This window comes from Arachis ipaensis, chromosome B02 (assembly GCF_000816755.2).
Source record: "Arachis ipaensis cultivar K30076 chromosome B02, Araip1.1, whole genome shotgun sequence".
Classification (NCBI taxonomy): Eukaryota; Viridiplantae; Streptophyta; class Magnoliopsida; order Fabales; family Fabaceae; genus Arachis; species Arachis ipaensis.
In genome coordinates this window covers 16,311,305-16,333,813 of record NC_029786.2, presented here as the reverse complement: position 1 = coordinate 16,333,813, position 22,509 = coordinate 16,311,305, and the positions used below count along the sequence as shown (strand labels likewise).

General features: G+C 38.4%; 2 protein-coding genes and 2 long non-coding RNA genes across 9 annotated transcripts; 3 read left to right on the top strand and 1 right to left on the bottom strand.

The window, feature by feature from the left end:
- On the top strand, positions 96 to 1,581 carry LOC107625052 (60S ribosomal protein L31). The gene is made up of 2 exons (XM_016327589.2): positions 96 to 252; positions 1,057 to 1,581. The coding sequence occupies exons 1-2, from the start codon at positions 170 to 172 to the stop codon at positions 1,334 to 1,336; spliced, it is 363 nt and encodes a 120-aa protein (XP_016183075.1). The 5' UTR covers positions 96 to 169; the 3' UTR covers positions 1,337 to 1,581.
- LOC107625053 (pentatricopeptide repeat-containing protein At5g16860) lies at positions 2,076 to 11,566 on the bottom strand. 6 transcript variants are annotated; one of them, XR_001617051.2, is made up of 3 exons: positions 10,352 to 11,154; positions 3,615 to 6,342; positions 2,076 to 2,464 (listed from the first exon to the last, which is right to left on the bottom strand). XR_001617051.2 is itself a non-coding variant. In XM_021115604.1 (3 exons), the coding sequence occupies exon 3, from the start codon at positions 6,240 to 6,242 to the stop codon at positions 3,666 to 3,668; it is 2,577 nt and encodes an 858-aa protein (XP_020971263.1). In that variant the 5' UTR covers positions 6,243 to 6,342; positions 10,352 to 11,001; positions 11,228 to 11,565; the 3' UTR covers positions 2,076 to 3,665. The 6 variants fall into 6 exon arrangements, 3 of the variants coding, with proteins under 3 accessions (XP_020971263.1, XP_016183077.1, XP_016183078.1); XR_002357160.1 differs by having other exon boundaries at positions 2,076 to 2,448; XM_021115604.1 differs by adding an exon at positions 11,228 to 11,565 and having other exon boundaries at positions 2,076 to 6,342; positions 10,352 to 11,001.
- Positions 7,003 to 7,967, top strand: LOC110268744. Its single transcript, XR_002357161.1, has 2 exons — positions 7,003 to 7,817; positions 7,886 to 7,967. It is a non-coding gene; the product is annotated as an uncharacterized LOC110268744 (long non-coding RNA).
- LOC110268745 lies at positions 8,385 to 9,637 on the top strand. Its single transcript, XR_002357162.1, has 2 exons — positions 8,385 to 9,487; positions 9,556 to 9,637. It is a non-coding gene; the product is annotated as an uncharacterized LOC110268745 (long non-coding RNA).

Below are 22,509 nucleotides of genomic sequence, written 5' to 3'. Positions count from 1 at the left end.
AGTTATAAAAAACGGTTGCCTATGAGCTTATAGTTGGCCCATTTATACTTTAAAATAAAACAATTTGGGCCCATATTGAGAGGCCCATTATGGTTAAATTAGGGTTTTAGCTTCATCATCTTCATCTTGGATTCTCCTTGCTGCTGCATCCGAAGTTGGAGAATCAAGAATGGTGGAAAAGGCGAAGGGTAGGAAGGAGGAGGTGGTTACCAGAGAGTACACTATCAATCTCCACAAGCGCTTGCATTCATGGTATTCTTTTCTTTCTATTGTTTATTTCAATTTTGACTATTCAACCCTGCTTCATTGATTTCAATGCATGATCTCATAGATTGGGAACTCAATTGTTGTTTAGGGCTACTGAGGAATAACACTATTATAAGCTCCTTGTATATCATTATTTACAATTCTGTTACATTCACCCTTATAAGAATACGAATAGAAGTTAAAAAATTCTAAATTTTTGTGTTCATATTAAAAGTTTGATTGTCATAAAGCATTTTTGCGTCACATATGTTATATTCTGTAAAATCAAATCACATGGGAACTTAATTTTGTGCAGCTGTCAATAAATACATACATTAATGGTAAAGAAATACTTTTCATAACCATAATTGGATAACTGATTTATTACATAAACTCTTAAATTATTGTATAATGCTCAATTAGTGAGTAAATTTAGCTTCTTAATGTGTATAATGATAGAAGTTATTAGAGCAAAATTAGGGGAAGTGGCATTTTTTGGTACGTAAGGATTGGTCACTAAACCCCTTAATTCCCTTTATCATTATTAATAGAAGATAATAGATTTAGAGCCTTGTACTATGTATTTTTCATTTTGAAGTAACTGGATGGATTGTTGATAAGACACGTAGCTGGTCATTTTCCCTTTAATTGCTTTAGTTTTGGTATCTATCAATGCATCAGTGATATCCATATACTTGATATTAGAATATTAGTGGGTTGTATAATATCTGATATATATTAATTGATAGAATGTTAGAAGATACATGAATATGGTTTGTGTTTGGATTGGTGGCATTATGTGAAAAACAGCACATTCAAGAAGAAGGCCCCGAAAGCCATTAAGGAGATAAGGAAGTTTGCTCAGAAAGCCATGGGGACCAATGATGTGAGAGTGGATGTGAAGTTGAACAAGTTTGTGTGGAGTCAAGGTATCCGAAGCGTCCCACGGAGGATCAGGGTACGCATTGCTCGCAAGAGGAACGACGACGAAGATGCAAAGGAAGAGCTCTACTCTCTCGTCACTGTTGTTGAAATCCCCAAGGAAGAGATCAAAGGTTTAGGCACAAAGGTTATTGAGGATGAGGATTGATTGACCATGTTTCTGCTTGGAACCCAGAGTTTTTGCAATCAAATTTTGCTGTTAGGACATTGTCAAATTACTTATGGTTTTGTTGAGACAATGGGGTTTCATGACATTGAGTATTCTGCTATAACTGTAGTTCTTGTTACTTGATAGGAAGGTAGATAAAGCATCAATGACTCCAAACCCAAGTTTATAATACTATGCCATTGAAGAAATATTAAACCAAATATAAGATTGATTGATAGTGAGAATCAACAAAGAATTAAATAGCAAGTATTTCCTTCTTTCATCGCTGTCTTAGTTCCTTCAAACTCTTTGGTTCGCTCATCAATTTTACAGTGATAAACTAAGTCATATTAAGAGAGATGAAAATCTGTTTGGTCAAGAAGTTTAAAACAATACATATTTTAAGCTAGATAAGTAACAAGGATCAAATTCTTTGTAACATTACATGCATATTTAAATCAAATGCCTATTTCTGCTGTTGTCTGCTAGAAAGGGTTAAAAACGGTAGTATTAATTTGGTTTCAACTTTCAATAGACATGCAGCTTTTCAATTTTCTTCTGAGTTCTATAAAAATGATTTTGCAGCATGCTCTATGGCTTATAATTAGCCAAACTTCAAAGATTTAGAGTTGTATTACGTATATGGTATACTAATTATGATATAACTGAAACGCTCGTATATGAAATAACATCAAATAGGATTAAAGTGCACAAGTAAATAATAGCTGTTAAAAAATCATAAGAAATTATCTTTTCTCAAATCAAGTTTATGTTAAACACTAGGCACAATAGAACAACGCAAATTTTGGATCACCGTATTCATTGAGTAACAACTATCCCAAAAAAGGCTAAATAACATTTACTGATTTTAAACTAAAGCCTCTAGCAGAGCATTATGTTTTACATTGCTCAAATCAGACTAAAGAAATAAGTAATCATCTAGTTATTCATATATTTGTTGAAAGAATACACTGGGATAAAATCAAACCTATTATAGAAAACTAATTCAAACCCACCACATCTTCGCCGAGACGTTGAAACTCTTCTTCGAGAATGTGCTGGTGATCTTTGACCTTGGAGATCTGCTGGTTCAAACCTGCATCTCTCAGCCTCTGCACCAGCAAAATGCTAAAAGTGGAACAAGAGTGATTAAGGCAGGGTATACTGTTAATAGTTAATACTAGGTCACTGCCAGGCAACAGCCTACCAGTCAACAATAATTAACACACCACACGAAGAAGGCACATAAGGCTGAGATTGGAACAGAGTCATTTGGATCCTCACACCAGAGTTTGAAAAGTATTCAAACAGAAACTACCATAAAAAATCAGAGCAAAACACCAATATTACTAAGCCTCACTGTATTTTTTCCATGCCTAGGAAGCAAGGACTCCGTGATTTCGCAGACATCTTCCCCAATGGGATGGAAGAGCTTGACTCTAGGACTATGGAGCTTGAAGCAGTAGAGGAACTGAATGTGAGCCTTTATTTTCATTTTATCTTGTTTTATTTTTCAGTTCTGGATACCAAATCATTTGTAAAGTATTCCACGAAAATAACTTATGCTATACCAAACTCGCTCACTTACCGCTCGATCAAAATCATCATACCATCCTGGCCATGTGACAGAATACAACAAACTAATGAAGGACATGCAAACTTTAAGACAAACTGGAATTATAGAGAGATACCATAGACTGGATCATTACATTACACGAGAGATCTTTTCAAACTTGCTTAGGCTCACATTACACTAGTGATTCTTGCATGGATATAATTGGACTATATTCAAGATACAGTCATTGTTTTCATGGGTCCACCATCTTTATTGTGCATATGACAAAATATGTGTTAATACCTAAGCAAGAATTTTCCCCCACACAATTAAGTGGCAAAGATCAAATCCTTAAAGCCATCATGTGAAAATACTAGGAGTAATATACCAATAAACTGTTTTCATGGCTCAATCCTAGTATATCTATTTTTTTACGTTAACAAGAAAAAACAGATTCCATCATAATATTGGCACAACAAAATTTGCAAGTCATTTATAATTGGTTAATGAAGTATTTACATCAATCAACATTTAGTATTCAATTAGTAGACTTTATATAAGCAAGATGTTGGCATAATTCCATAATCAGAATACGACCTTGTGTTTAACAATTATAAACTTTAAGACATTATAGGATTGGTTTATTGCACTAGTGAAGGCCTTAAAATAGTTATAATTATAAAGATAATTGTATATGTCTAATGTGCACAACAAGATAGTTACCTATCATTGCAAGCATGCTCTACATTTAAATGGATCAGAATGATACCACTGTCACCAATAACCTTTGCATGAGCAGGAACCATTCTTGAAATGATGGAAACGACTTGAGTCTCGTAGTATGATTTCATGTTCAACAATCATGGATATGTAGGTTATGGCACTGTGGCAATCACCACAAATGCGTAAATTCTTGGTGATCCGAATAGGAGATCCTGGAGGAATTGTTAGGATGCCATAGGCAAGGGCCAATTTCTCACTATGTTCAAAAAGCAGGTCACCTTTTTCTTCATCATCTACATCATGAAGAGCAAAGCTTGTCTGAGGAACATATCCAATGGCTTTAATGCGTTGAATCAATTCTGCAAGTGTTTCATATATCTGCTGAGATTGCGAGTGGGATCTGTCTCCCACAAAGAAGGTTGCAGTGCCTTTCCTTCCTTGGACCCAACTACAGCCAGGCCTTTTTTGGACACCTGTATTTTTCATCAAATATCTAATCCTAGCCACGTCTTTCCAACGTCTAGCATTAGCATATATGTTTGAAAGCAGAGTGTATGACCCATCATTCCCAGACTCCAATTCCCCTAATCGACTGGCAGCGAGTTCCCCAAGCTCTACATTTGAATGTATCCTACATGCACTAAGCAAGGCCACCCACACTACTGCAGATGGTTCCATAGGCATGCAATTAATGAGTTTCACGGCTTCATCTAAGCGACCAGCACGACCCAGAAGATCAACCATGCATGCATAATGCTCTGCACCAGGAGGAACCCCAAAGTCCTGTCTCATTCTATAAAAGAAATTGATTCCATGATCCACCATTCCTGAATGACTACAAGCATAAAGCAGAACAAGAAAGGTTATGCCATCTGGCACTAGACCAACTTTCCTCATCTCATCAAAAACCCGGATAGCATCTTCACCACGTCCATGCAAACCATAACCTGTCATTAAAGTTGTCCAAGATACAGAATTTTTCTCTGGCATGTTATTAAAAACAACTTGAGCAGTTTCCACATCTCCACATTTGGAGTACATGTCTATTAGACAATTGGCCACAAATAGAACAATGCAGTCATACCGATTGCGCAACACATAAGCATGAATTTGCCTTCCTAATCTCAATGCTGCTAAACGAGCACAAGCCATGAGGGCACAAGATAAAGTAAAATCATTAGGCTTTAAAGAGTTACCCATATTGAAAATTTCAGAGAGAAGTTGTAGCGCATGGTTGGCATCACCATGCTGTGCATAACCACCAATCATCACAGTCCAGGTAACCACATCTCTATCCTTGGGAGGCATCAACTCAAACATTGTACGGGCTACAGCAACATTTTTGCACTTAGCATACATGTCAATCAGACCATTAATTACCATCAGATCATCCCGGGGATCATTTCCATCCAAGTTCAGCATAAATTTGATGGCATAACAATGAGTTTCTTTCCCATGAAGCAATGCGCCAATAGATGCACAGCCGGAAAGCAGAGACACCAGAGTAACAACATTCGGCTGAGATCCGCAGTTGCACATCTGCCGAAACACGTCCAAAGCCTCAGAACCATGCCCTCTCTGGGCAAACCCAGCAATCACAGCCGTCCATGTCACAACATCCAGCTTGATATTCTCCTGCCGCATCTGCTCAAACAGAGAGAGAGCATCCCCAAACATTCCAGTCTGAGAATACCCTGTGACCATAGCATTCCAAGAAACAACATCCTTCAACTTCATCCTTTCAAAAACCTTGTTTGCTTGATCCATCTTACCACACTTGGCATACATGTCAACAATAGCATTCCCCACAAAAACATCATCCACCAACCCACTCCTAACAGCAAACCCATGAACCTGTTTCCCCTGCATCGAAGAACCAACAAAAGCACAAACAGGAAGTATGTTAACAAGGCTCACAGGATCTGGCGACACCCAATGACGAGTGGTCATTTCAACAAACAATTGAAGTGCCGTATTTGTCTCAGAAGCACGAGAACAAGCAGACACAATGGAATTCCAAGAGACCAAGTCCTGAATTCCCCTTTGGCACAATTCATCAAACATGTTGCGCGCGTCTTGGAGAGAGCCACACCTACTGTACATGCCAACCACAGCATTACAAACGAAAACATTAGAGTCAAAGCCAGATCGTAGAACAGCAGCGTGGAGGGAAGTGCCGGCAGAGAAAGAGGGAATATCAGCACAGGCCTTAAAGACAAAAGGGAAGGTGTAGTGGTCAGGGGTCCACCCATGAGCCTTCATCTGATGGTAGAGGGCAAGGGAGCCGTGAGGGTCCCCGTGATGAAGGGAGCGCCTTATAAGCTGATTCCACCAGAAAACAGAGAGAGGCGATGGGGGGAGGGTGAGGAGGAGGACAGTGGCACGGATGGTGGAGCTGAGTGCAATGTATGTGGCGATGAGGTGGCGAGTGAAGTGGTGGAGAAGGCCCTGCACTGTGACTTGCTGTTGCAGGAGCTTGGCATGGCTTAGGGAACTGCATTGTTTTAAGATTGTGGGATTGACTGTAACAGTGGAACAAGAAGAGAGGCGAGTAGTGATGAGTTGTGGGAGCGGCAGTGGCAATGGCAGTAGCAGCTTGCACTTCAGTGAACTGCAGCGCAAGAGCATGCTATTGTTGTGGAGGCTGAAAACATCCACTACTTCAAACAAAAAGCAAGAACTGTTGTTACTTCTGGAGCTGTGGAAAGGATCATCCTATACTTGTATTCTGGAAATATTACCCAAAACAAAGCAAAGGCGAATGAATGACGACCCAAGCACAAGAAATACATAAAGCATAAGCTCCTCAAAGAAATTATTAGACTCGAGACAATAACACAAACACCTTATGGGCAAGAAACTGCAAGAAACATTTTCAAAATCACAACTAATGAGACAGATTAGTAGAGAAATCATTTCAATTCTGATCAAGATTGAGCATAGGAACCCATTGAGAGAAAGAGACAGAGGGAGAGTTAGAAGTGGCAAACCGTGAGAGGAAGAGCAAGCCAATGTCCCCTTGTCAGGTTTCGGGGTTTAAAGACATAGCGGGGAAGTTTGGTTATGGAATCGGTTTAAAAACAAGACAAAACCAAACCAGTTATTTCAATCAGGTTTGGGTTATTTACTTATTGTAGAGGTCTGCACCATAGATATTAGAACATAACCGATAATCAAACTGATCGGACTATTGGATTATTGAATCAATGGTTCAACCAGTAGCTTACCGATAATCAAACCAATCGGACTAATGGATTATTGATCGAACTATTTAATTAGTAAAATGCATATCACAGGGCAAGTCACCTTAGTCATGTTCAAGCAGTAAGAGTCACAACAAAAATCAACTGAAAGCAACTCTGAGCCTTGGGCCTTGGGTTGCTAAAAGAAACGAAAATAGAAGAGTAGCAGAGAAGAAGTAAACTAAAGAAGAAGAAATGAAAACTGAAATATACTTTCTGATCACCAAGAGGAAAATGAATTATAAGCAAGGTTCTGAAAACCGGACTGGTCATTAAACCGCTATAGTCATTGGTTCACTGGTCCAACCGGTCTAACCATGGTTCAACCGAAAAAATCGTTTCATAATAAAATAATAAATAAATTATAAATAAACATCCTAAAATATCTTTCAAATTTAAAACCCTACATAAAATATCACCAATTAAATGTAATTAATCATCAAAATATGCAAAAACTTGCTGCAAATTTGTTGACAATTAACAATAATTATACTTCCATTAAAAATAGCTGGATTGAATTACAATGCACAAGTTAAAGATAGAGAATATTGTCTTAATGTAGCTGAGTCAAAAAGTAAAACAAAAAATGATAGTGTTGCACAACAAACACACAACAGAGCCTGAAACAAAAAGAATCCAACACCGAGGAGGGGCAGCAAGTCAGCGGAGATCGAGAGCAGGGACAGTGCAACCAAACAATGAACAAAACAATGAAAATAGAATTTTTTTATATAACAGAGCAATCAAAACATGAATCATACAATCACTAATTGCAATTTTTTTCTTCATAAGAACAGAACAATGAAAACATGAATCAAAGGATCACCAATTGCAAATTTTTTAATAACAGAAGTTGGAACAGTGAAAAATGAAGAGAGATCAACAGTTTTTAACCCAATTTTAACAAAGCTCATCACAATGATTAACAACAAAAAAAAAGCAATGAAGGAACAGTGAATCAGTAACATAGGCAGTGCAAATTCAAGAAACTTTAATAAAGTTTAACTACAAAAACAGACAGTAAAGCAGTAATAGAGTTATCAATTTAAAATTTATCATCAAATACAATCAGTGAGCAAAACCAATCAACCAAGCACTGACTGGGCATTCGAAATAAAAGAAAGAATCAAAAGAACATTCAAATCACAGCAACAACACAACAACACCAATAGGAACATTTAAAACAAAGCAACCAAAAAAAAATCTAAAAATCACCATTGCTGAAAACAATAATTCGATATATGTATGCTCAAAGAATTAAAAGCTAAGCTTCCAGGAAAGTGAAGAATACCCAAACCAAAGAACCTTCAATCACAGCCTAAACCAAGAACAGAAAATCACAAAAAAGAAACAAAAAAAATTAAAGATAACAGAACAACAACAACAGGAGAACAATTAGCAAATTAACAAGTTCACAATAACAGTTAAAATTTACCAGAAGAACACTAATGCAAGTGGAATCATCATGCTGATATGTTTTCTGCAAAGATGCTATTTGTGCAGTTAAAATTTCCTAATTACTAAGATATAAATTATAAAATCTAAATCATTCAATTAAAAACCCAAATTTAAAACCAACTACTAAATCAGCCAATTAACAAACTAATTATCTAAAATTTAATAAGCTAAATCAACTAATTACTAGTGTTTATGCAGCCATTGCTCCTGCACCTATTGCAATTGCACCTATTTCAAAATTCTCAAATGCATATGCAACATCACAGGGCAAGTCACCTTAGTCATGTTCAAGCAGTAAGAGTCACAACAAAAATCAACTGAAAGCAACTCTGAGCCTTGGGTTGCAAGAAGCTAAAAGAAACGAAAATAGAAGAGTAGCAGAGAAGAAGTAAACTAAAGAAGAAGAAATGAAAACTGAAATATACTTTCTGATCACCAAGAGGAAAATGAATTATAAGCAAGGTTCTGAAAACCGGACTGGTCATTAAACCGCTATAGTCATTGGTTCACTGGTCCAACCGGTCTAACCATGGTTCAACCGAAAAAATCGTTTCATAATAAAATAATAAATAAATTATAAATAAACATCCTAAAATATCTTTCAAATTTAAAACCCTACATAAAATATCACCAATTAAATGTAATTAATCATCAAAATATGCAAAAACTTGCTGCAAATTTGTTGACAATTAACAATAATTATACTTCCATTAAAAATAGCTGGATTGAATTACAATGCACAAGTTAAAGATAGAGAATATTGTCTTAATGTAGCTGAGTCAAAAAGTAAAACAAAAAATGATAGTGTTGCACAACAAACACACAACAGAGCCTGAAACAAAAAGAATCCAACACCGAGGAGGGGCAGCAAGTCAGCGGAGATCGAGAGCAGGGACAGTGCAACCAAACAATGAACAAAACAATGAAAATAGAATTTTTTTATATAACAGAGCAATCAAAACATGAATCATACAATCACTAATTGCAATTTTTTTCTTCATAAGAACAGAACAATGAAAACATGAATCAAAGGATCACCAATTGCAAATTTTTTAATAACAGAAGTTGGAACAGTGAAAAATGAAGAGAGATCAACAGTTTTTAACCCAATTTTAACAAAGCTCATCACAATGATTAACAACAAAAAAAAAGCAATGAAGGAACAGTGAATCAGTAACATAGGCAGTGAAAATTCAAAAAACTTTAATAAAATTTAACTACAGAAACAGACAATAAAGCAGTAATAGAGTTATCAATTTAAAATTTATCATCAAATACAATCAGTGAGCAAAACCAATCAACCAAGCACTGACTGGGCATTCGAAATAAAAGAAAGAATCAAAAGAACATTCAAATCACAGCAACAACACAACAACACCAATAGGAACATTTAAAACAAAGCAACCAAAAAAAAATCTAAAAATCACCATTGCTGAAAACAATAATTCGATATATGTATGCTCAAAGAATTAAAAGCTAAGCTTCCAGGAAAGTGAAGAATACCCAAACCAAAGAACCTTCAATCACAGCCTAAACCAAGAACAGAAAATCACAAAAAAGAAACAAAAAAAATTAAAGATAACAGAACAACAACAACAGGAGAACAATTAGCAAATTAACAAGTTCACAATAACAGTTAAAATTTACCAGAAGAACACTAATGCAAGTGGAATCATCATGCTGATATGTTTTCTGCAAAGATGCTATTTGTGCAGTTAAAATTTCCTAATTACTAAGATCCAATTATTCTTAATTTCACATGCAATCAACTTACTAAGTTTCTAAAAGCTAGAAATTATAAAATCAACCAGAAATATGGTTAAAGCATTTCATCAAACATGTTGAGTGCGGTAAAATTAAAACGAAATAAGAGAATTCGTAGCTTAAGATCAATATGATAGAGAAGAGAACATAACAATTGTATAATCTATGAAAAAAATCCAAACCACTACCAATTCAAATAGTTACTTATTGTAATAGAAATCAGAAGTTGCAGAGTTTGAAGCAGAGTATTGGTGGCGGGTTTAGGGAACTCACGGCGGCGACATTAGAGAGCAGTTCGACGGCAAGGTGGAGCGCGCGGGTTGGTCGCAGAGTTTGAAGCAGAGCAACGTGGCTTCCAGACGAACGCGAATGAGAACTCGAATGGTGAACGGCAAACAAACGGCGGCGGAAGCGCGGCTGAGGAGACAAAGACGACGGACGCCGAGCTCGAGGAAGCAGCTGCGATCGGTGACAACGAACAGGGGTTGAAGACTTGGAGCACGAGGGAAGCTAGATAGACAGACGGACGGCGAACTTAATGGACGGCTGCAATATGCCACTCCTTGCGGCGGTGGTGTAGGCTTACATGCTTCTTTGGCCAAGTTTCTGTGATTTCTTTCTGAATGAAAGAATGAAAGGGAGAAAGAAACGGAGTAGCAGCTTCGTTTAAAGCCGGGTCCCGCTTCGATCCAACCGGTCGGATTCCAGCCGATTCAGCGGTTTTTCAACTGTTTTACATGTCTGATTAGGCCGTTAATATTTCCGGTTCGTGGTTGGACCGGTCTGACCGGCCGGTTCAATCCGGTTTCAGAACAGTTACAACAGATTCATAACTGCCCTGCATCTAAACCAGTTTGGTCATTTACAATTTTATCCTCCTTATCTTCACTCTTATACTCGCAACTAAATAACTGCAACAAATACTGGGTGTTCATTCAGCATTATAATTTCGCTCCCTCCAAAAGTTTTGTCAATAAACAAACTAATTAAACATCTAAATTTCAAAACTAATTACTAAATCAGCCAGTTAAATACCAATAAACTAATTCTCTAAAATTTAAAAACCTAAATCAACTAATTACTAATACAACAAATTAATTAATTAAGTAATGAAGAAGACAAAGACAAGAAGGGCAGCAGGTAACTCACGTCACCAGGCAGTTGGATGAAACACGACGGCAACGGCGAGCAGACCAGCGACGGCGAGTAGAACCAGAGACGACGGCGAAGCGAACTACCGGTGAACCCAAACGACGAGAGTGAGATAACGAGTAGAGCTTATGCCAGTGGCGGTGCTGCCTGCTGCTTGCGTTGTGCGAGTGTGTGAGACCTGAGAACTTGCGTGGCGGTTCAATTGATGGTTCAACCCAACCAGATGACTGGGTTTTCAATTGAACCGGTTTGGTCAATCTGGCTTTGAGAAAACTAGACTCTGCACTCTACTTCAGTGTTTCGAATTGCAGAGGAGGAAAGCTTTTTTCTAAGAGTAAATTAACAATTAAGCCTCTTGTTGCGATAAGAATAATGTGGATGAGTATAGGTGGCTCATCTTTTTCCATATGGAAATGTTAAATTTTCAAAGTCATTACATTTAATGATAGTGAAAAATAAAGCCTCATTTCATGTATAAATAGAGGTTGAATTTCAATGTATAACACACATCAATAACAATAATCTTCTCTCTCTATTATCTATATACGAAACTTTTTTCAATTGCACCCTTCAGATTGAGCTCCGTGCGAAATCCTGGTCCCTCCACCCAATTCCGGCGTGACTCAGCAGCCGGAGTGCTGAGCTGGCTGCTTATTGTCCACGTAGGCAGCCTTAAACGGCTAGCTGATGTGGAGGATCTTCAAAGAATGTCGAAATTCTCTGAAGTAGTCCCTGGTACCAATTATAAACCCTAAGTTGTTCTTCCCTCTTCCTATGTGTATTGGTTCGTCGTCCAACTCTCCCTCTTCTTCCCTGTTATTCTTTTTCTTCGTCCTCTCCCGCCATGAGTGACAGTCAAGCTTCTCGTAGGTCGAATCGCTCATCTGCGACTGGAATCTGGAGAGGAAACAATGTGCGTGCCCGGCGTTCAGCAGTTCCAGAGTGGTGTGGTTGTGGGTGTAGGCCTGTCCTTCGGTGGTCAAGGACGGAGAGTCATCCTAATAAGCCGTTCTTCGGGTGTCCGAATTATAACGTGAGTGCAATTACTGGCTGAAATTTGGCTGAAATTTATAGTGTTGGTTACTTGAGGTAGTTGTTTGATAAGGTTGATGCTTGTTTGCAGACTAGTGGAAAGAATTGGTGTGGGTTATTTGTCTGGGCAGATTCGGTAAAGGATGAGGTGCCGCTGAAGTCTGATGAAGAAGATGAGCAAGGTGGGATGAAGATGAACATTGCATGGAAGGTGGGCAAACTGGAAGCAGATGTGAGAAATGTAAAGCTGATGGTCCAAGTGCTTGGTTTAGGGGTATTTATGTTAGTTGTGTTTGTGTTGATGTTATTATTGAAGGTTTGATTAGGGTGAGAGCTGAAACACACAACCAGTGTAATCCAGTTTATGAACAATGTAATTGACATTAGATTGTTTTTGATATACTGAATGACTATTTGGTTTTGTTCTTGTAAACATAATTGATATGGATAAGCAACAATAGGATGAGCTTACATAAGGCACAATTCATAACTGAATCACAATAAAAATAGTTCATATAAAATTCTGCAATAATGCATTGATGACAATAACAAGCCAAAAAATTCTGAGCATTGTTTCAGCTAGATTCCAGCAACTTAATTAGTATTTAAAAGTTGCAGAGGTGTCTATAAATCACCATGACCAAACAAAAGAGACTAAGATAATTGTTTCACAAAATATTACAATCTTTCATAATCTCAACCTAAAGCTAGGATCTGCATCACTTCTTTCTTGGCGGTTTGAACCCTGAGGTGGGTACAAACTTCAGGAAGTTGGCAAGCCTTGCTGCAGTTGCCTCACTAGCTCCCTCCATTGGATTGAATGATGCAGAGCCAGTTGGAGGAGGTGACCTTCTTCTAAGTGGCAGTTTCCCAGGTCTTGTAGGTGTGTTCCTGGTTTGTTCATGCTGCTGCAATACAGATAATATTTGACATAAAGCCTATAAAATAAGACAAGTAATAAAAACACATTACATGAAACATTATTAAACAAATACCTTTTGGGAGTTTTCAGCTTCAGAGTATGAGGGCTGAGACAAATCAATTTCAGCCTGCTGGACATCCACATCCACAAGAGTGGCAGGAGCAGGGGCAGATGCAGTAGCGGACGCTGTTGTAATTCCAGAGCCTGTAGCAGTAGCAGAGGCAGTTGCAGCTTGAGGTGCATTGGAAGTAGTTGTTGTAGCTGACGCAGTGGCAGTTGCAGTGACATTTTGAGCAGCAGCCTTAGGGTCTTTAGCAGCAGCCTCCGCAGCTTTCTTCTTCTCAGCCTCTGCAGCTTCAGCCACCTTCTTCTTCTGACACCCTCTTTTTGTATGACCTTTCTGCAAGCAATACTTGCAAGTGAATGGTTGTAGCTGTCTCTTCAAAGTGGTGGTTGGCTTGGATTTCTTGCTAGAGTGACCCCCCTCATCCGCATCCTTCCTTCTCTTGGTTTGGAGCTGTCCAGGTTTCCTCTTAACCAAAGGTGCCAATGGTCTGTTGGCCTCAGATCTTTCCCATAATTGTTGGCCAGGTATAGGATTTATGTGGTGGGAGTAAGTGGCTTTGTACGACTCCATTGTGAGGAGCTTGTGGCAGAAATCCTCTGGCCACTTGTTGACCCTAGCAATAGCAGCACATGCGTGCACACATGGGATTCCTGCAACACCATCATCAGCAATAACAAGTAGGTGCATAGTTAATTAGACTCACTAGGCAGAGTAATTTAATAATTAAGTAACAGTTAAAGACATTACCTGTTAGCATCCAAAACTGACAAGTACATAGCCTTTTCCCCAGATCCACTACATGGTGTGTAGGGTGTCCATGTACCTCGAACTTCTCGTATCCGGTGTCTCCAGCCCAGATTGGTTGCCATTGCCTAGATTCCTTCCTCAGCTTCTCCAGTCTGCTCTTGATCACTGGGGGAAGTATCCCCACATGATTATCCAACTTCACTTTATTTTTGGCCATCGTCCTCATTACGAATATCCTAACCTCTTCCAGCAGTGTGATTATAGGCTTCCTCCTAGCTTCCTTAATCTTTGCGTTGAATACTTCGCACGCATTGTTACAAATTGAGTCTAACTTTGGCTTGTGACTGAACTGAGATCTTGTCCAAGAATGTGTTGGCCACTTTTCTAGGTATGCCCATGCCTCCGGATTAAGCCTCTTTAACTTTTCCCTATGTTCCCTGAATTCCTCAAATGTTGTGGCTCGTGCACAATCCCATAGCAACCCTCTTAGCTCCAAATCTTTCCATTGCTTGTTGAAATTCTTCCACAAATGCCACACACAGAAACGGTGATGCACATTGGGCATCACCTCCTGTACAGCATTTATGAGTCCCTGCAACACAGAGTGGATGCCAATAATAATTAACACAGATACAGCAGAGAGAAGTATGTTGAATACATAGTTATATGATCATCCATTTAGACCCTTACTTTTTTAATTTTCACCATACTAGACCCTCACTTTTTTAATTTTCACCATAATAGTCCCTGAGTTTCTAACAAAGGCACCATAATTGTCCCTAACTTTTACTATCGTGCATCTACACTAGTCCTACTTAGATATCAGCAAGCCTCTTACAAATCAAGGATATTGTAACACAATGATGCAAATAAATTGGAAACTAAATCAGAAGGGATTAGCAGTAGTGTACCTTTTGCATGTCGGATATGAAATACCAACCATGTGTCTTGTAATCTCCCAAATCTGCGTGCAGTAGTTCCAGGAACCATTTCCAGTTGGCAGTGTTTTCAACTTCTATAACTGCCCAAGCAATGACATATATGTGGTGGTTTGCATCCTACCCAATAGCTGGGAGAATCTGCCCTCCAAAGACAGTTTTCAGGAAAGCACCATCAAGTCCAATGAGTGGACGACATCCTGCCTTAAATCCATTCTTGCAGCCACTTAAACACACATACATTTTCTCAAATATCACATCACCGTTTGGCTGTGGGATGGTACAAATTTCGACAGTTGAACCCGGGTTTGTCTTTAGCAGTGTCTCCCCATAGTCCCTCACCATTGCATACTGAGCCTTTTCATCATCATATACAAGGTTTCTAGCATCAGACAGTGCCCTAGAGATCGAGTTCCTATTCAATGACAGATCATACTTGGTCTTGAAGAAGGTGTTTGCATCACAATGCCTGAACTTGGGATACTTTCTGACTTTCTTCACCAGCTTACTAGCAACCCAGTTACGATTGGCTGCTCTGTTCTTATCCTCCCTTGCACAGCTATGATCATCTCTGAAAGTCTTCACTTGCCAGCAAGTATCGTCTCGGTCCTTGGAAGCAAAGATGACCCAACCACATTCCTTCACCTTGAAAACTGCCCTAAGCCTATTCCTATCATTTTTATTGAACCGAATACGCCTTCCCTCCTGGATGGTGTACTCCCTAACAGCCTCTTTGAAATCCCACTTTGTATTAAACTTCATTCTAACCTCCAAGTGAAGCTCCCCGAACCTAGCCCCCTCTCTAAAAACAGGAAACACCTCATCAGACTCGGTCTCCTCTTCTAGTTCGTCTTTAGAATTGGGTGGGGTTTTCATCTCCAATGAATGCCAAGAGTTGGCACCATCAGAATCAGTCCCAGGATCGTATGCATCATAATCATCATTCTTATCAGTTCCAACTTTCCCAAAATCCACTTCAACATCAGAATTACCCTCCACATAAGCATCTTCATCAACACAAATCTTCTCCTTCATCTTATTCTTTCCCTTACCCTTATCCTGTGAAGCACTCCCCTTACTTGTTTTCTTCTTACCCTTTACCTTAGGTGAAGGAACAGGGTCCGCAGCACATGAATCAGATGAGCTGTCTTCCCTTACTGGTTTATAGGGTTCATCTTCTGAACTATCATCAGTTTTAGAGGACTCCTCATCAGATGACATCAACATCACTGGGATCTTGCTATCCTGCCCTCTTTTCTGAGCCTTTGTGCCTCCTATCCCAGTGAAAGACCTGAGACAATACCTCCTATGAACTTTTGTTTGACTTGGTTTCGGGGTGTTCTTGGCCTTCTTCTTAACTTTTTGTTCAAACGGCACCTTAACAGATGCTTTTACCCCTTCCTCTCTAGGTCGACTCACATTAGCAGTAGGATTCTTTCCATGATTTGGCCTAGAACCATCGTCTGGGGCAGCTGCAACATTTTCCTTAGCTTGAGTCCCAAGGTCCCTTACTTGATCATCAATGTATACCATAACATCCTCCCCTTCTATCAGTTCAGGTGACGAAACCTGATGTTCAATGTAGATATCAACAAGGCCGGCATTCTGTGAACCCATCTCACACATCTCTCTTAGGTCTGCATCATTATTTAACTTCCTCAATCCCTCCCCTATGCTCTTTCCAGGTACAAGCCACCAGACTTCCTTCATTCTGTCATAACCTAGCTCCTTATAATAGTTTCTCAGGTAAAATACATCCAATCTATCCACCTCAACATCACCTAGGCAGTTTCTGTTGTCCGGATAGTAACCAATCTTTCCATCCACGCCCTTCTCAAAACTTCCTCCATGATGAAACATAATGTCCAGTACTTCATCCATCTGCCAGATAAGTTAACAAACAAATTAAACACATGCAACCTTTCTTTGAGGAAGAAAAAAAACAGAGCAAACCAAACCCCTGCCTAACAACGTAACCACAAAAACCTAACAACACAGAAATCTAAACAAGACACCAAACGAATATCAACTCTGCTTCAATCAAGACACCACGTGAACATCCATCAGTGAAAACCAAAAAAAAAAATTAAACTTCAACTACACATTCTGTATTACTAACCTTGTTGTAGCTGACGATGATGATAGCCTCTGCTTCAACCACTTCGTACCTGTGGCGTACTTCCTTCTCCTGGCAATGAACTCACTCAAGCAATAGCCAGAAAGTGCCCTAATGTCACACCATTCTCTGGACAACAGCGAGAGGAAACGTTTGAAGAGAAGTATGAGAAAGCCTAACAAATGATCAACCCCCTCCCCAAGCAACGTTTCAATTCCCCTCCAAGGAAAAACGACGTCGTGTTGATTCATTAAGGCCATCCACGCAAAACGGCGCCGTTTAAGGCTGCCTACATGGACAATAAGCAGCCAGCTCAGCGCTCCGGCTGCTGATTCACGCCGGAATTGGGTGGAGGGACCAGAATTTCGCACGGAGCTCAATCTGAAGGGTGCAATTAGAGCATTTCGAAAGTCAAGGGTAACATTGGTGCACGGGCTCAATCTGAGGGACCATTATGGGGTTTCACTCGAGTATTACTTCTAGAGTTATCTAATTATATTTCATATTTTATATTTGTTACCTCTTTCTTATTTATTTATTTATTTATTTTATAACACGTTATTAGCATGAAGCTCTAACGAAATTTTAGGAAGACTCCAGGTAACAAATTTTTATTATGTTGAAGCTCTCTCATCTTGAATTTAATACTCTTGATATATCTGGAAATAATTATTTATCATGGATACTAGATGTTAAAATCCATCTTGATTTAATGGATCTTGAAGATACCATTAAGGCTGAAAATAATACATCCCAGAAGGATAAAGTCAAAGCCATGATTTTCCTTCATCATCATCTTGACGAATGATTGAAAAATGAATATCCCACATTAAAAGATCTTGCAGATCTGTGGAAAGACTTTGAAGAAAGGTACAATCATGTGATACTTCCTCAAGCCCAATATGCTAGGGAAAACTTTCTTGACCTTCCATGTCTCGAATGTGCTCCTGCAGCAGCAGTATCGAGAAAATGAATTTAAAAATATTCTGAGTTAATTTCTTACTTTCTTGTTGCTGAACGCAACAATGAGTTACTTTTAAGGAATCATGAAGCGCGCCCAGTTGGCGCCGCCCCATTTCCTGAAGTAAATGCGGCAATTAACCCCAGAAGAGGTAAATGGCAAGATTTTGATAACAAGAAAAATTATGGAAAGAAAAGAAATTATGTTCACAAGAAAGATCTCACCAGAAGTGGGATAAAGAAAGAAATAATGGGCAAAGTATATCAATTGAGGATAAATGCTTCCGTTATGGTGGAAAGGGCCATTGGTCACGTACCTGTCGTACCCCAAGGCACCTAGTTGATCTTTATCAAGCATCCTTGAAAAGGGATGACAAAGAAAAGGAAACAAATTTTGTTTCAAATGATGAAATTTCCACCATTCATTATGATGTATCTAATTTCTTTAAGGATTCTGAAGATAATATTGGCTATTTGATCAATGATGGAATAATTTGATATGTGTAGGTGTTTGTTAAATATTCATGTGAATAATTGACTGTGCATGTACTTCTACTCATTTTATAATTATCATTTGTTTTTGAAGAAAAATGGCAAGGACATATTCTGAAGATATTTGCCTTGCCGATAGTACAAGTTCGCACACTATTCTTAAAAGTGATATATATTTTACCCATCTTGTGCCAAAAGAAGAATATGTTAATACTATTATTGGCTCGGGCAATGTGATAGAAGGCTCCGGAAGAGCTATAATTTTGTTTCCTGGAGGAACAAAATTCATAATAAATAATGCACTATTGTCTACCAAGTCTCGAAGAAACTTGTTGAGCTTTAAAGATATTCGCCGAAATGGATATCATATTGAGACTATGAATGAGAGAAATCATGAGTACTTATGTATCACAACTCATGATTTAAATAAAAAGGTTATATTAGAAAAGTTGCCCTCACTTTCATCTGGGTTATATTATACCAAGATTAGTGTAATTGAATCACATGCTACTGTAAACCAGAAGTTTACTAGCCCAAATGAATTCATAACTTGGCACGACTGATTGGGTAATCTGGGAACAACCATAATGCGGAGAATTATTGAAAACTCTCATGGACATTCACTAAAGAATCAGAAGATTCTTAAAACTAGTGAATTTTGTTGTGCTGCATGTTCTCAGGGAAAGTTAATTTTAAGGCCATCACCAGTAAAGATTAGATTTGAGTTCCCTGAATTCCTAGAAAGGATTCAAGGTGATATATGTGGACCTATTCATCCACCATGTGGATCTTTCAGATATTTTATGATCCTAATAGACGCATCTTCGAAATGGTCACATGTGTGCTTATTGTCTTTTCGCAACCTGGCGTTTACGAGATTACTGGCTCATATTATTCGATTAAAAGCACAATTTTCAGAAAATCCAATCAAAGTAATTCGCCTTGATAATGCTGGTGAATTTACTTCCCAAGCTTTTGATGCTTATTGTATGGCTAATGGAATAAGTGTTGAACATCCAGTAGCTTATGTTCACACACAAAATGGATTAGTAGAATCACTTATTAAACGCCTCCAATTGATTGCTAGACCCTTGCTTATGAGAACAAATCTCCCAACCTCGGTTTGGGGCATGCTATTTTACATGCCACAGCACTTATTCGTTTGAGGCCAACGAGTTACCATCAGTTCTCTCCTATGCAATTAGCTTTTGGCCAGCAGCCAAATGTCTCCCATTTAAGAATATTTGGTTGTGCGATATATGTTCCCATTGCACCACCTAATCGTACCAAAATGGGACCCCAAAGAAAATTGGGGATATATGTTGGATATGATTCTCCCTCTATAGTGAGGTATCTTGAGATACAAACTGAAAATATATTTAAAGCCCGGTTTGTAGATTGTCATTTTGATGAATCAAAATTTCCAACATTAGGGGGAGAGAATAAGCTTCTTGAAAAGGAACTTAATTGGAATGCATCATCGTTGATGCATTTAGATCCTCGATCAGGGTAATGTGAACTAAAAGTTCAAAAGATTATACATTTGCAAAGAATAGCAAATGAATTGCCTGATGCATTTTCCGATACAAAGAGGATAACGAAATCTTATATACCAGCAGAAAATGCCCCAATTCGAATTGATGTCCCAGTAGGGCAAGTAGCCACTGAAGCAAATTCACGCCAGAAGCATGGCAGGGCGAAAAATGCCCCAATTCAAATTGATGTCCCAGTAAGACAAATAGCCATTGAAGCAAATACACGCCAGATGCGTGGCAGGCCTGTCGGTTCTAAAGATAAAAATCCTCGAAAGAGAAAAGAGGTAAATACTATTCCTGTTGAAAAAGACATAGTAAAGACACCTGCAGTTGTCCAAAATTTTGATATAATTTTAACGCCAGAAGACGTTCAAGTACCTGAAAATTGTGAAAATGATGAGATCTCAATAAATTATGTCTTTACAGGAGAGAAATGGGATCGAAATAAGACAATTGTCAATGAAATATTTGCATATAATGTGGCATTAAATATCATGCATGAAAGTAAGGATCTTGAGCCAAGATCAGTCGAAGAATGTCAACAAAGGAATGATTGGCCAAAATGGAAAGAAGCCATGAAAGTTGAGTAAGATTCACTTGCAAAACGTGAAGTCTTTGGACCTGTAGTCCGTACACCAGAAGATGTAAAACCTGTTGGATACAGGTGGGTATTTGTGAGAAAACGAAATGAGAAAAATGAAGTTGTGCGCTATAAAGCCCGACTTGTGGCACAAGGTTTTTCACAAAGGCCCGATATAGATTATGAATAAACGTATTCCCCTGTAGTGGATGCGATAACATTGCATTAGTTGGTCAGTTTGTCTGCATATCATAAACTGCATATGCATTTAATGGATGTGGTAACAGCCTATTTGTACGGCTCATTAGATCGGGATATCTATATGAAAGTCCCTGAAGGACTAAAGATGTCTAAACCATCCAATGAATTTTCGCAGGGGTTATACTCAGTTAAATGCAAAGATCTTTATACGTTCTAAAGCAATCTGGACGAATGTGGTATAATCGTCTTACTGAGTATCTGGCCAAAAACAGATTCAAGAATGATGATATCTGTCCATGTGTTTTCATAAAGAAAATTGCATCTGGATTCATTATAATTGCTATGTACGTTGATGATTTAAATATCATTGGGACTCCTGAAGAGATTCCAACAATTATAAAAACTCTAAAATAAGAGTTTGAGATGAAAGATCTTGGAAGGACTAAATTTTGTCTCGGCCTGCAGATCGAGCATACAAAAAATGGGATCTTTATTCATCAAAAAATATACACAGAAAAAATCTTGAAAAGATTTTATATGGATAGGTCACATCCTTTGAGTACCCCAATGATCGTAAGATCTTTGGATGTAGAAAAGGATCAATTCCGTCCTAAAGAAGAGAACAAAGATATAGTTCCTCTCCAACCAGAAGACATTAGAGTGGAATCAAACAGATCTTTCGATATCTTCATGGAACGGTTGATATGGGATTGTTTTATCCCTATGAATCCAAGTCACAATTAGTTGGCTATGCAGATGCTGGATATTTGTCTGATCCACATAAAGGGAGATCTCAAACAGGATACCTATTCACATATGGTGGTACAGCTATATCATGGAGGTCCACGAAACAGACGATTGCAGCAACATCCTCTAATCATGCTGAAATACTAGCGACACATGAAGCTAGTCGCGAGTGTTTTTGGCTGAGGAGTGTGATCCAATATATTTTGTCATCATGTGGATTGATTGATCATAATATAGCTCCAACTGTCCTGTTTGAAGATAATACAACATGCATTGCTCAACTTAAAGGCGGATACATTAAAGGTGATAGAACAAAGCATATTTCTCCCAAATTCTTCTTCACTCATGATCTTCAAAATCAAGGAACAATTGATATCTAACAGATCCGCTCAAGTGATAATCTGGCAGATTTATTTACAAAGTCACTCCCAAAATTCTTCTTTGAAAGATTGGTACATAAGATTGGGATGCGCCGATTTCGAGACATTAAATGATGTCGGCAAGAGGGGGAGACTGTACTGATTTGATGTCGGCAAGAGGGGGAGACTGTACTCTTTTTTCCTTGGTAAGGTTTTTTCCCATTGGGTTTTTCTTGACAAGGTTTTTAATGAGGCAGTCCCCATCACTAAAGGATATTGTACTCTTTTTTCTTCACTAAGGTTTTTTTCCACTGGGTTTTTCTTTAGTAAGGTTTTAACGAGGCAATAATCCTAAATGGTCATCCAAGGGGGAGTGTTGCGATAAGAAAAATGTGGATGACCATAGGTGGCTCATCTTTTCCTATATTGAAATGCTAATTTCCAAAGTCATTACATTTAATGATAGTGAAAAATGAAGCCTCATTTCATGTATAAATAGAGGATGAATCTCAGTGTATAACACACATCAATAACAATAATCTTCTTTCTCTATTATCTATATACGAAACTTCTCTCTTCTCTC